This window comes from Sinohyriopsis cumingii, chromosome 1, assembly GCF_028554795.1.
Source record: "Sinohyriopsis cumingii isolate HCF-2022 chromosome 1, ASM2855479v2, whole genome shotgun sequence".
NCBI lineage: Eukaryota > Metazoa > Mollusca > Bivalvia > Unionida > Unionidae > Sinohyriopsis > Sinohyriopsis cumingii.
The window spans coordinates 150,899,228-150,914,735 of record NC_142961.1 but is presented as its reverse complement, the minus strand read 5'-3'; the positions used below and the strand labels follow the sequence as shown (position 1 = coordinate 150,914,735).

At 35.5% G+C, this 15,508-nt stretch overlaps 1 protein-coding gene and 1 long non-coding RNA gene across 2 annotated transcripts in view; one reads left to right on the top strand and one right to left on the bottom strand.

Moving 5' to 3' along the window:
• Positions 1 to 1,276: 1,276 nt before the first annotated feature.
• On the bottom strand, positions 1,277 to 2,795 carry LOC149808154 (uncharacterized). Its single transcript, XR_016419667.1, has 2 exons — positions 2,313 to 2,795; positions 1,277 to 1,729 (listed from the first exon to the last, which is right to left on the bottom strand). It is a non-coding gene; the product is annotated as an uncharacterized LOC149808154 (long non-coding RNA).
• Positions 2,796 to 4,006: 1,211 nt separating this feature from the next.
• LOC149808153 (furin-like protease 1) overlaps positions 4,007 to 15,508 on the top strand; it is a 58,891-nt gene continuing 47,389 nt past the window's right edge. The window contains exons 1-3 of the mRNA XM_089973937.1: positions 4,007 to 4,663; positions 6,837 to 6,953; positions 13,865 to 13,945. Coding sequence (XP_089830063.1) covers positions 4,496 to 4,663; positions 6,837 to 6,953; positions 13,865 to 13,945 — 366 coding nt within the window. The 5' untranslated portion in view covers positions 4,007 to 4,495. The remainder of the gene's footprint in view (positions 4,664 to 6,836; positions 6,954 to 13,864; positions 13,946 to 15,508) is intronic.

Genomic DNA, 15,508 nt, shown 5'->3' with positions numbered 1-15,508 from the left:
CTAGAACAAAGGGCCCTTGTTGCTGTTGTAAATCTCCCCGCTTTGACAGATGGCCTGAGGCTCGTCTGTTAACTGGACCGACTGGGGTAGAATTGATATCCAACCAGAACTGAGGAAGGGTGGGGCCATCAATTCGAACCAGACTTTAACAGTCATTTGGGCTTGGAACGCATTAGTCATTGTGAAGCATCGTACTGACAAATTGTAGCAATAACTCCGGGAGCCACTCGTGATTTGGCGGGAAAAACCTTGGTACATTCAAGGACAGAAAGCTTCGTAAAGGAAGCTTTTGGGGACAGAACTACCGGTAGTCAAGTCCCGAGTCTCAGAGAGACAGGATAGAACAAGGCAGTAGGCCGAGAACAAGCCTAATTGCTGGAGAAAGAGAGAAAGCAGGAGGAGGAGAAAAGGAGACAAAAAGGGGAAGAGGATAGGAAGAATCGGAGTACGGAGAACGCCGGAAGGAGGAAAAGAAACGGCGGAGTAAACACAGATGAGTAGAAACCATGTACAGGGGAAAGCCATCTCACCCTATAATCACGTGATGAAATAGGTTGTTACATGGTCGAGAGGAAGAAGATTGGTTGAGAAATTAATATCGTTTAGTTTGTATTAAATTGTTATTCTTTGAATTTCACCTTGTGTTCTTAATTTAATTGTCGGTATTGCTGAATGGTGGCTCGGAGCTTTACCTCTCTCTATCACTAATTTCACTTCCTACAAAAACGAGCCAGGGTGGGAATTCCACAGTAATTCAAATAAATACTGGGAGCATCCCACCCCAACGCATAACAGTGGGTCACATAGAACTTCACTATATATATATATATATATATATATATATATATATATATATATATATATATATATATATATATATAGATCAGAAAAATATCCATGCTTTATTCCTTTGAGTGAACGCTTTCGCATCATCTTTATGGGTGCTCTTCAGGTGAATACATTATTCCCATACAATATTTTTTTCGGCGATATATTAGCAACTTCCCTGCATCTAAATAACAAAATTATGCACAAAATTATATATATATATATATATATATATATATATATATATATATATATATATATATATATATATATATGTTACACGGGGGGGAGTGAATGTCCCTCCGTATTTGGTTTTCGTTATCTAGGGGTTGACCGCCCTCGATGTTATTGCCCGGTTCGAGTAAATATAAATGTAAGTGGTGAAACTTATAGGTGGAATAGATAGAGATCTGAGCAGGTATATAGAACAAACCAACACGAGCCCCCGTACATGTAAACAAACAATTTAATCAATTACATACAAACACTGTGAAAATTCATTACATCAGGAATGTACTCTGCTTTTAGAAATTTAACTTTCACCGAAATACAAAGAAAACGCAAATAGATCTAAATAAGATAGCCGATCTGTTACTGATAGATTTAGTTCATCATAGGATCGAGTGAACAATCGAAGTCAACGTCTTGTATGATTTCATAACCTGCTCGTCCTCAGTCTGTTTTTGCTTCCTCTGTCGCTGTTCAGACCCCTTGGATCTCGAGATGATACTTTCTACCACCCGTCTCAGGACACTCTCAAAATACTTCTTCAGAGATTAATACGTCGCAGGGTTGCGTCACAGGATTATATGTCTCACTGCACTCTTCTCTATGCTTCTCCGTATAGGTCTCAGAATAACATCCCTCATTCGTTCTATACGTCTCTGGAGCTATTTTCTCCCTTTTAAATAAATATAAATAGAGACAACCTAAATTTCCCGTTATTTATGAAACGGTTAATTCTTCATTATTCTCCCTCGTTATCAGATTTCACTATCAGTGCTAAACAAACGCTAAGGCTATCAATCGACTCCACATGTCCTATAATGACCCTAGTTAGTCAAATGGCTAATTCGTTACGCCTTGACCTTACACATTACCACATACACAGCGAATAAATAGGATACATCACGTCAATCAATTACTAGATCATTTCCGTCAATAAACACTTATTCTTAATCATACGTGAAATCTTCTAAATTCGGCGAATTCACACGGATTCTTGAAATCATATTAACTAATGTAATGCATTAAATTCTTAGAACATAATTCTTATGCAAACAGGACGACAAATTCAAACAATTCGTCAAACTTATCTAAAGAAGATTAATGTACAACTTCCTATGCATAAACTCAACACAGTTATACTTCATAAAGCAAATTATTATACGAATGTAGAAAAAAGATTCGTGCAGATACAAATAAATAACTTCAGCAAAGCATTATATATGGCATAAACAAATTACATGGAATTGTCACACTACCTTTGCAGTCACGTTTCTCCCTCTAATCGGTAAATTAGTTCGTCGGTTCCTTTCGACAATCGTCCCCCTTTTTTGGACACCAGTTGTTTTACGGAAATTTCTTGCAAATTTTCGGAGTCCTACTTTTTGGGTCTCCTCTTGCAGGAAAAGCTTAGACTGATTAAAATTAGATGCGGGCGATATTAAAACCTATGAAATTTTGTGTTGGAACACGCCCTCCCATTTAACGTACCAATCAGAATCGAATATCTCTGCCCCCTTTTTTCCAAAGGCGCCAAAGTCAGGGTCAACTTGACCCTGGTAGTTTGAGTAACAGAGTTTCTGCGTTCTCTCAATTGTGACAACTTTACCATGAAAATGAAGTTTTCCTTGTCCTAAATTAATCCGCCTGGCTGCTGTATAAACAAATGTTTAATTAGGAACAGAATTCTCCCTCTAAAGGACATTACCGTACACGGTAGTATGGTGATATGATACGCGCTTGTCTCCATAAATCTAATTAATGGTTGTCTGGTCTCAGCTAATGTATTCTTGTTAGATCGACATAAAATTTGCCACTTCACAATATATATATATATATATATATATATATATATATATATATATATATATATATATATATATATATATATATATATATATATATATATATATAATGTGTGTAATATCATCGTATAATTTGTATAATATCTGTGGATTATACTAGGTTTTCCCTTGAAATATGCAAGCTTTTTTTTAAACAAAAATTCTATTATTCAGTCGCATCACCGTGTTTAAATATAAAAGTGACCTCAATAAACATAATTGTGGTAATGCTAATAAAAACAACTTTCAATCAAATACGTTAAACTTAAAAATAGAAAACCATTTATAATTTTTCTGGAAAAAGAAACGTAAACTAGCTTTTCAGTTGATCGAACTGTTAAAGGTCATGAACCTCAATCTCTAATCAACCGTCTTTAATTTTAATTTTAAATCACTGCTTTAAAAATTGAGGTAGAATTGTCAACGTAATAATTTCTCTTGTTGACGATATCGATGTTACACGAGATGGAATCTAACAGTAAACTGAGCATTGAACATTATTACATTGCGAAGAAATACGCAGTACTTGCCGCTGAACTGACGACTACACAACTGCGCTGGGGGACTGCTATATAAAGGTAGCCCCATAATATAGACTCATAAACCGATTCCTTGCAATCATCTGATACACAAAGAGGAAACGGCTTATGGAACGACATTTATTCGGCTCGTCACGTTTACATCTGCTACCAACGCGGGAATCATGTACATTAAGTCATAAACAAGAAATGATACTTGAAACAAAACAAACATACAGAAAACAGGCCGATAGAGATAGAAACTTACATACGGACATGTAGAAGTTATTCAGACCAACTGACGAATATCCACAAATTGAGATATATGACTAAAGACAATACATATCAAGCAAACGGTGATAGGTATTTACATTCTGAAATCTATATTAGTGTGCAAATACCTGTTTCTTATAACTTAGAGAGGGATTTTTCTACTTTTCTGAGGTCCTTATTTGGGTGGGTGTGTCTTTTTATTCTTCTTTTGTTTGTTGGTTTTGTTTGTTGTTGTTGTCGAATTCCAATTTAAATTCGAATTTCACGATGTCAGTGCCCATGAGAGGTGGACTAAAATAATAATAAAATGTTGGGATATTTTATATAATTAATTTTCCTTGTATTCCCCCATCACCAACCGTCCAAATCGCACGCTTCCCTGTAAAGAATAACCGTCTACTATGGCCCGCTATATTTGACTTAAGTACATTTCAACACGCTGAACATTGTAATGTATGTTACTCACAATACCCGTTATACAAAAGAACATACCGTTTCGTGACCTGAGTACAGTCAACGATTAATAAACGGATTCCAACTTGCGTGAACCCTATTTAAAACTTTGAGGTGCTATTGAATACTAATAAAGAAACATAAATCGTTGAGTTACATTACGGGTACATTTTGTGAATTCACGCAGGCATATTTGTTGTGTGCAGTCGGTTCGTGGAATTTTACTCAGCGATAAATTCGGGAACAGAGAATAGAGCTTCCGTAATCTGAAATTTAGAATTTGGCTAACTTTTTTTCACTTAACAATGTCTGTGCTTCAGCGTCAACTGTCTGATTATTGCTTATAGCCAAAATATGCTTAAATTCATATTTAAATATGGAATTATATCTATATTGGCGTTATTTGTGACTGACTGTAATGGACAGAGACTTCATTATATAAATCAGTTTGTAGTATGGTGCGATGAAGCTGAAAATGTTATTCCTGAAGGGTTACTCAAGGGAAACGCGACAATAGAAAAGGTATGTGAGCAGATATTACCCACCCACCAGTCCTCTCTCTTTCTCTCTCTCTCTCTCTCTCTCTCTCTCTCTTAGTTCGTCGTGTGTGTGTATGTGTGTGTGTGGAAAAATGGCGCTGTCTTGTGCATGTTTAGCATGTTTTAACATGATACTTGTATCTACGAATTTATTAGTGTGGCGATCTCCGTTTGGACACACTGAGTCCGTATCTATCCGTTAAACCAAGGGACAGGATACTGATCAGATGATACCGTTATGTAAAAAAGAGAAAAGGAGGTATTGCAAGAAAGAGATTAAGTGATACTAGTTGAATATATTATGTGACGCTAGTTAAATGTTAGGGATGTGAATTTTCAAGCTCCAAATGACAGCCAGTTTCAAATACCAGATTCCAGTCCATCTTTTGTTCGTCCTCCTCTGCAAGTCGCACAAAACAAGTCTTGCAAATACTGCGAAAGTATGTTCCCATATTACCATCTCGGTTATTATTACCCCCACTCTCAAAATAAAAAATACAAATATTTTATCTGTGCTGTTATAGAAAGCCCACTTTGAATCCTCTTGTTTTTCCATAATAAAATTGATGAAATCGATGGAAACGGGAATGGTGAGGTGGAGAATACATATGTAAAGAGCAATATCCTTCCGACAAGGAAATATGTGATGCCCCCCCCCCCCCATGAGAATTGTACAAATTATTGCAGAATAAGCAGAGAGTTCGCAAGATGCGGACAATGTTGTACAAGCGGTTGCAAGACCATAACGCACCGTCCTAACAAGTTACTCTATAAAGCCTCCATTTTAACCTGAGAAATTGCCAGCCATACTCAACCGAAACCTCTCAAAAACAAATGTTACTGCCATTTTGAACTCCCCTTACACACTGAAAGCCCTAGAAAACCTCAGATTTGGGAGTTGTTTAATGGTCAGATATACAGCAACTGCAATTACAGTGACAGAAACTTACGAAAAGAATGGAGATTCGCCTTTGTGAGCATTGGGAGAATCTTTAGTGTTGCCTTTGTGGTTACGATGTGACCAATCTTTAAGTTTATCTTTCATCTTGTCTTTACACCAAGCATGCACGGTCCATTTAATAAAAACTTCAAAACACGAGTGGGTCGGGTCATCAATGATGGACATTGCCGGGGATAGTGCTTTAATTACTGTTATTTCTTTTGAATTGTTTTAATGTGCTTTGCTGCCGTTGTTGTTTTGTTCCCGCCATTTTTCAGCACATGTTATATTTGGTGGAGGAGGAGCCTGGAACTAAATACCCACCCACAGAAAGCTACTGACACACTTTCTCAAACACCGACGTTGGTCAAGCCGAAACTCAGCTACCCGAGACCTCGTATTATTTTCGAATGAGTGGGGCAATGAGTAAATAACCTTCTATATATTGCAATTAATTAGTGATTTGGTGGGAGTTCAGACTATTTTTGCCAGTCTCGTGATCAGCTATATACATACAGGCCGCTTGTTGGAGACTTAATCCACCTCGCATCTTCTTGCGAAGTAACATTTAACATTGATATCATTATAACTTGTTCATTTTCACACTGATCTCGGCAAAACTTTTAGCATATACTCAAAATTGCGTTCGAAATATATAACGAAAATCTTGAAAAGAAAATGTTTGAATTTAAAAAAGAAAAATTTATATAAGAACCAGTAAAGGGAACAGTCAATAGATCAATCTGTCTTCAAAGTAACAGGAGATAGTATAATACAGACAAGCTATGAAACTATGACTAGCCCCATTTCGAAGGAAATCTGAAACTGTGTTGGCCAAACGGTGTGCAGAAAATATGTATTTCAAACTTTGCAATCACCCATGTACCAATAAAAGTTAATAATATCTCAAGTTAAAAAAAAATTATATTAAAGTTTAAATTGCTATACATGACTAGCGATACGAGCCAACGCAGAAAAACTATGTGACCTATACAAAGACTATCTGTCTATTCGTTATCCGGGTGTCTGTCCATCATTGACTGACTTATCTGGGTTTATGTCGATCAAGCTGGCTGACTTTTTATCGAACATTTTTTAAATCTGCATACACTCGTTCTTCCATTCGACAGTTTTATGTCCGCCCTTGCCCCCCCCCCCCCTCCACCCCACCCCACCCCGCTGCCATCCATCCATCTACATTTCTTTTATCTTTCAGCTGAATATCTCCGGCCATGACTGTTTGTATTTGGTGACGGACATGTCGAAACCAAAGGGCATTAAATCAGCTGAACAAGACACAGACACAATGGAACGAATAAGGGCACAACCAAAGGTAAGGGATGAATAGTGATACAACAATAGGTAGTTGTGAGCTGGTAGATAGTATGAAATGATATAGAATTTAATCAGTATAAGATTTAATAATATATACTTTTCAATTGATTTTCGTCGAGGGGCTGAGGCAGTTAATACATTGGTATTATGTGTATGTGCGTGCGTGTGCGTGTGTGTGTGTGTGTGTGTGTGTGTGTGTGTTTACGTTGGTATGTGCATCCTATAGCTCAACACATTCCACGCTGATTTTCTTTGAGACTTAAATCCCAGCGACGTAATTACACAGTGAGTACTACAATTTGTGTTCACTTAATGAAGAAGAGCTGGGTTTTAGATTGGAAGGAACTAAGGAAGCAGGGAGGGAGGGGAACACTGATAATACTGATTCGTGAAAGAGTTTAGTTTGTGACTTTTGAACGAAGAAAAAACAGGTAAAAAAATTTTTACTTTGGTTTAAACTGAACAAACAGAAGACACTGTGTTTGAAGTATGACTCCAGATGAATATAGAAGGAACAAATCTTTTATGTCTGATTTATTGGGGGGGGGGGTTAACGATTTTTTTCAGCACATTGCGTCCAGTATATTTGGGTGAGGAAGAACCCTGGAAAACCCGGAGAAGAACCATAGACCCACGGGAAGCTACTTACAAGCTTTCTTACATTTCCACGTTCGCCGAGCCGAGATTCGAACCCAAGCGAACAGCGGTAAAATTTCAGTGATCTGTAAAGGCGAGAGGGTTTAGACCACTCGTCCACCCGCGATGCACTTTTATGTTGGAATCTAAGAGTTCTCAGACATTCGAGTGCAGAAGGATGTGAGAAAGAATTCTGACACTTATTCTTCAGAAGTTAGGTCTATCGACTATTGATCAGCCATGGCACGAACGAAGCAAACTGCACGTAAGTCCACAGAATTTTGAATACATGACTTCAGCATTGGAAACGTTTGTGAACTATGCGATGAATACATGAAGAAAAAATACAACCATGAACTGTGCTCACGTGCCAACGAATGGAAACAAAAATGGCGGCTGTGCAAAAAGAAATTACAGAGTTAAAAAAAGTATTCAAGGCGAGGAGAATAGAGACAGATGAAGGATTATTTCTTGAATGTGCCTACAAAAAAAGACACACAAGAAAAAGACATGTCTGAATTACCAATGGAAAGAAGACAGGGAATATCTACATTATGACATCACTACAAATATTGAATACAGATTTTGTAAACCTAACTAAATCCATCAACAGGAAAGGCTTTCAACGCTACATGCTAAGACCAAAAGGGAATCAACCAATATTGCCAATAGGAGAACTAATCATTGGAAAAGAGAAAGTAGACATCAAGAAGCCTGCACCAATATTGAGAAGAAAAAAAAAAGGAGAACTACACTTAGCAGATATACCTCTGCAAGCAACAGTGGAAAGATGGTAAGGGAAATACAACATAAAGATGACCAAAGCAAGAATCGGTACCCACCCATTAAGCCCAATTCTAAATGGAATACGAATATTGGAGATTGAGAAGTCAAAACTAAGGGAATTAAAGCCAGCTTTTTGTCTACACGGATTTTCAACAAAAGCGTGGTACAAAGGCTGTATCCATCACAGAAAATGCAATAGATGTGGTAATACTGGGCACACTCCACACAAATACCCCCAAAACCAAGAAGAGACACAAGAAGAAAATAAACAATAACTCTGTCTGAAAAATGACAATGACAATCTCCCAAAACAGTAATCAACAAGAAAATCAGGAAAAAGAGAAACAGAAAATATTGCAGAAAACTAAACCTGGACAAAAGCAGTAAGAACAACAAGACAAACAGAAACAAAAACAGCAACAGAATATTCAGCAGGGGCAAGAACAAATACAACACAAACAACAAGATAAACAGAAACAACAGGAAAATAATACTCACTAGAAAACTACGGAATTAAGGCAAACTACCAAACCACCGGAGAAACAACAGTAACAAGAACAACAAAAAAGAAAGTAGGAAATGCAGAAACAAAAACAACAACAAAAACAATAAGAATCTGAGGACCAACTATAGCAACAAGGCGCGGAGAAAACACCACAGAAAGACAAAAAAAAATGAGAAGCGATACGATGAAAAGAAGTAAACAAGAAATAATATCAGCTAAACTTTGACGAAGAACTGGAACCTGAATAACTCTACAATTGTTAAATACCTAATATAAACAATAAATAATTTAATAAAAAAAAAAAATAAATAATCATCATCATCATCATCATAATCATCATCGATGAACACAACCATGCTGGAATAAAAATATGTACCAATATCACCAACATATAAAGAAAACCCAATATGCAACTATAGCAGTTGGGGGGGGGGGGGGGGCTCTCTTTACTGGTTTGAAAAGATCAAACAAGGGAGAACAGCCCCCACCCCCACCCCACCCCCCAAAAAAGAAAGAATATCTGTCTTAGCGGAATAAATACACGTCAGTAACAACAGCCAAAAAAAAAAACAGGACAGCAGACCTAGTTTGCTCTACCTCAGTATAGTCTGTACTACTTGGCTGGTACATGATCATTTATTTATGGGGGGGGGGGGGGAGCGTGAATTTTTTAGAAATAAATTTCTGCCCGTCAAATTGCTTTAAAAATATTCCTGATGTGATTTATAGCAACAAAGAAGATATTATATCCATTATATTAGTTAAACAAAATAAACTATCTTTTTATATATAAAAAATATCCTTTCTCGGAAGAAATTCCAAATGAAGATGTTAACCGCCTTTCCCCTTCCTCTTGTCTGCGACGATGCGTCGTTTTCAATGTGGGATTTAGCAATAATAGCAGAGTATCCAAAATTACGTGAAACTAACGCCCTGTAAGAAAAATATTAAACTAACACAATCTGTAAGAAATCTGAAACTAACACTCGGTAAGAAAAATGTGAAGCTAACACTGTAAGAAAGAAATTATCTGCCGATATAACTCTTCCAAAGGAAAGAACCATCCATGTTTTTATTATTTGCACGGAACTGTCCCAAAACATGTAAACTGTAATAAACTCTAAAATCTAACGTCACTCTTCCTTTTTTTTGTACAAAGAAATGATTTTATCTTTCTCATATTTTCAAGTCACTACATTACATATGGAATCCTAGTGTATGTGAAAGTAACTTTGCGTGTCACTGCTTTGCTTTACATTTGCAGGTGACACCGTTTGATGTTGACTTTATACCTTCCATGTACAGTTTATATTGACTTCATGCATCTTAACATGATGAAAGGGGATATGGAATTAAAGGGAAAGAAATAAAAAGGAAAATTCTTTCTTTTCAACTGTTATTATTAAAGGTTTTAATGAAACAATACAAATGTTTATTTATTTCATTTAAACAGATAGTTTATATTTTTTTAAATCTGGTATTTTAGCATTTTTTTAAATATGTCATATATACACATAGATGCGATACCCGTATCAACTACTGGACTTATTCTTCTTTTCTACTCTTGCCATATTTTAAGGGTTAGGGTTGGGGTGGGGTGGCATCCACTTCCTTTTAGTTACTGTTAATTGATTGCCATATAACAGATAGCTCGTGAATTTAATCATGTGGTAATGTATTTAATCACGTAGTAATGTTTATGTAAGGTTTTATTGCTATAAACTCACCTTAAAAAATTTAATTGACTCAAATTCTAATGAAGAATGCACACTGTAGACTGTATGTTATTACTGAGGTATGGTATTTGAGGTTTACTGGCGCTAGGGCTACATGAGTAAAATAGGGCTTATTAAGTTCCACATCAAAGCGATGCTGATTTTGCTCAGATGGCAGAGCGTCGGACTCGTAATCTAAGAGTCGTGAGTTAGATATACGCGCAGACCAGCCTGAGTCAACTGCCTCATCATGTTCTTGGGAACAGCAATTGGCTCCCGTTTTCTCGACATGATATTGCCAATAATGAGTTTTTAAAATGTTGTTTAGCCAACAAGAAAACAAATCACACATCAAAGCATTTTTTTTAGTTTATATTATTTAAATTAATATGATTGTAATATTTTCTTAGCATTAATAAATTCACTTTTTTAAATTTAATATTTTTTAATCTAAGTTATATACTGTTTTCAAGCTTTTATTTTTATTTTTACGATTTCTACAGCTACAAAGACATCTCAAGCATCGTCAGTCACAGGGATTAAGTCTAAGTTTACAATAATAACTAAATTTTCGGATAATTTTGGAGCAAATTACCCACTTTTGTTTCTGATTAATTTGCTTACTTTGTGTTTGTTCCTGAGAAGATATGGAAGAGCGTTCCTACATGGAGAACCACAAACCATATCAATGCGAATAGAATTGCAAACTCAATAAATCTGTTACCGAAAATGAGCATTGTTTCAAGGACTTTCCACCTGTAGTATTCTCATTTTCACTGTTAAGCATGATAACGTAAATAATGATAAACATGACATCATATAATCTTTTAAATATATTAAGACATTGTTTAATTACTCAGGCAAATATTTATATAGTACATATCTGCATATTGAGGGAAAAAAAAGCACAAAAAAAGGTTCCCCACATGTCTAAAATTAGAAGAGTTTTCCAAGAACACGTCTTCCTGGATTGTGTGCCTTTACCAAACACCCTTTATGCGCTTAAAAATAGACCAAATAGCATGGTGGTATGATCTGTGTATTCACAACAAATAACATAGGATTGCTACTGACAATAAGACCATGTATTCTTTGAAGCACACGTTCGACAATAAAAACACCGAACTAAAGGGCTTAATTTGTTTATGTATAGGCTAACAGATAATATTTATATACGCACAATTTAATACACCTTTATATTGTTTGAACACAGGTAACAAAATTCAGTATAAATTATAATACAAAAGCTTTTTGTGCAATGAGGTAGGAGGGAAACTATAAATAAATTCATTTAGTGAGTATTCATTGTAAAAGAGAAGAAAGTTTTTCATTGATAATTAGATTGCTGTAAAATCAAAGGATCACGGTATACTGAAATAAAGGATATATAATTATTGAATAGTTGGTACTTCTTATTTATACCTGTATACAAAACAGGAAAAATTGAACGGTACGTCGGTCTCTCTAACGGAGTATATGTCTGTTTCAAGTACTCTTTTGTATTCTGTGACCTAACAGCCCCGTACTTGGGTCGATTTTTTATTGGCGTGATTAATGGCTGTAATCACAACAGCGGGTAACTTACACATCGAATGTAATTCGCCATCGGCTATGTTTGGGTATATTTATGATATACCTAAACAACCGGTTCGTACTTCCGCGTCGTAGCGAAATTATACTGGTATTTTACAAGTCAGAGACCAGACTAAGAAAGAGCACGGACTTGAAGAAGTCTGCACATGTATAAATAATTTTGTTTTTGACGTCATCGGTGGGTGTCGCTCATTAGAATTTGATATTTTCTCAGTTGATTTATTTGATTTACTGGAATATTTATTCTATAGTTTCTCTAACTTCAATAATCAGCTATAATTCAATAACAGGCACAACATCCATAATTTCGTTCCTCGATGTTTTTTTATTAAAACAAATTATGATAAGTAAATGTGGAATCAATGAACCAGAATACAAGTCCGTGGATAAGGTTAGTAAGTTTATACAGAAATTTAGACCACCCCACTTATTCTTCTTCTTCCCAGAATAGAGGTACAAGATTATGAAAATTCAAAGTTTTAAAGCTTAGAAGAAAACGTTTAAAATCGGTTAATTAAAAGTACCGGTTATATTTGAATATCATGTTGGTAACACCAGAAAACACTGTATGACGTCATTATGTGGCTGTTTTTACACCGTTTCAAATGACAGACGCCAAGACGACATAGCATCGCCAATAGCGGACTCTGCAGAGCAAGACAAAAAACAGTAATAAACATATCTTTTCAAAGACCCCGAAAGTTGAGTTACTTACACAAACACCAATTAATTGATGGAATAAATTATTTGATAAAATAAAGAAAAAAGAAAATAAAGAAAGAAAATACTCTCAAGTTCGCGCAGTATTGCGCTGAAAAAAACTCATGCGTATTTTGCCATGCAGATACAGTAATCTAATAAATATCTATATTTTCCCTATTCTAAGGCACCATATGAGTTTAAATACCTAATTAATACATAAGATAAGTAAGAAAAAAGTATAATAATTATGCTATTTAATCTGTTTCTGACAATTACTATTTAAAAGGATCCCTTTTTTTTTAATGTAATGACTGTAGTTACTTTAACTTCAAGGAAAGATCTCTACCGTGTCTTGTTGTTTAATGCATATGATTCGTTGATAATTTTATCAATGTTATTGTTAGCTGAATAACTCTCTGATACACTCTCTCAATATGATATTTCTCCTTTACAGTTGTATTTCGTATATATATTTTCCCCAGTGGGCATTGCTTGCATATCCAATCAAATCGTTTTTTTTCACTCCAACCTTGTTCAGATTGTCATGATGCCTTTGCTGAGCTGCATTTAACAATCACGTGATAGTCATTACACAGCAACTCTTACGTTAAATGGTAAATTTGCTCAATTGAGTGCTAAAGTGCAGGGTTTTGTCTGATATACGACACTTGGTTGACGTGTGACCTTCAGTAACATCCCTGTATAAAAAGCCATCCTTTAAAAAAAAAATAATACATTGCGACATCTTGACAGTCCTTGCAGACTTGTAATTTTCTTACCGACTTGTTATTTCGACGAAGGAACTAAGACGTGGTGACTTCATACAGCCGGAGGGGATTGTTTTTTAAAATAACATACCCTTTTCTCTTCAAATATTTTCAGTTTGTGTCAAATACTCATTGGTTCTGTGTATAACGCATTTTAGTCAAACAGAGGCAGCTTTTCCATGTGTTTCCAATTCCTTCTTTTTAGGTGAAAAATGTCGAACAACTTGAGTACAAAGAACGCATCACAAAGACATCGGATTCACAATGGTCAAACCTTTGGTACCTCGTAAGTATCTATGGCCCATATGCTCTTTTGGTGAGAAAACTCAAGGAAATATTCAAAAATTGCAACCCCATAATATTAACAAAGGCACCGTTAATTTTCGAGGTTTTTCTGATTGAGGAATTGGGGTCAGCGGGATGAAAACACTTTCAATTACAAAATTGTGTCATTTGAGTTTAAGTTCTCACGCAATGCAACTATAAGTATACTGTTAAGATCATGGTGCATTTTAAAATTATTTCAAGCTGTTTTCCTTTCCATGAATGGATTTTCAGGAGAGACACACTTGCCTAGAAACGGTGAGCAAAAGGTAATCTAGTTTTTAATTTGAGCGAATCACGCACGTGAACAAACGCAAATATGTAGGTATGATCAGCATTTTGGGGTTTTTCTATTGTGTATTAATTTCATTACTTACAGTTTCAACAACAATAATAATAATAATAATAATAATAATAATAATAATAATGATAGTAATAATAATAACAAGAAGACGAATATCAGGGGCATTTGAAGCTACATCCTGGTACTATTATTAGTAGTAACAGCAGTAGTAGTAGTAATATTAGTAGTAGTAAATACATTAGATATCAACAACGTTTTAAAATGAAAATAAATAACAATAGTTGTATATTTTATGTCGTATTTAACAATTTATAAAAGTCAAGCCTTAAGATCAGTATTAAAAATGAGGTGACAGTTTTTTTTAATGACAAGTGTTCACCTTGTCATGTCCAAGTAAATGTTTGTTAAGAATGTACCATCTCTACCCTACTATGAGTGTAACTGCAAACCGACTTAGATCTGTCGTCAGTTAATGCTCTGGCAGATGTGGGTCCGTGCAGTTTTGTAAGAGGAGTAATCAGTCGAAGAAGAAACCTAACCCTTGATCTACCTGCACATTATACGACAGAAGATCATGGTCTATTTTGTTTGCAGTTGGACTCAGCTTTAAACCAAGTACATACGGTGTTACTTACACTATAGACTTTATTTATTATTTATTTATTTATAAAATCGAGAAAAAAATAAAATTGTTAATTTGTAAATACATTCTATAATTAATAATGTCATCCCATGTGCAATTGAAAAAGATTTATTGTTCCTGTAATGGGGCCCCGAGTGGCCGAATGGTCTAAAGCGCTCTCCGTTACGGATCACTGCCATCTCACCTCTGTCTGCGTGGGTTCGAGTCTCGGATTCGGCCAATGTGTGTATGTGAGAAAGCTTGCCAGTAGTTTCTCGTGGGCCGGTGGTTCTTTCCGGGGTTTTCTCGGGTTCTTCCTCCACCATTAATACTGACCGCCATGTATAGCCTATCGTGTTCTGAAAAATGGCGTTAAATCCCACAACAACAACAACAACAACTACAACATGTTCCTGTAATATTTGTACTTCTCAAAAAGTATAGCATGATGTACTTTGTATATAAATTTGTAATAAATCAATGGATTTGGATGAAATTGTAAATAATAGAATCCTGTTCTCATGTGTTTTTCTACTGGGAAATCATGTACTAACTAGTAACGGATGGACAAGATTTACACCTTTAAATCATGAAAATAA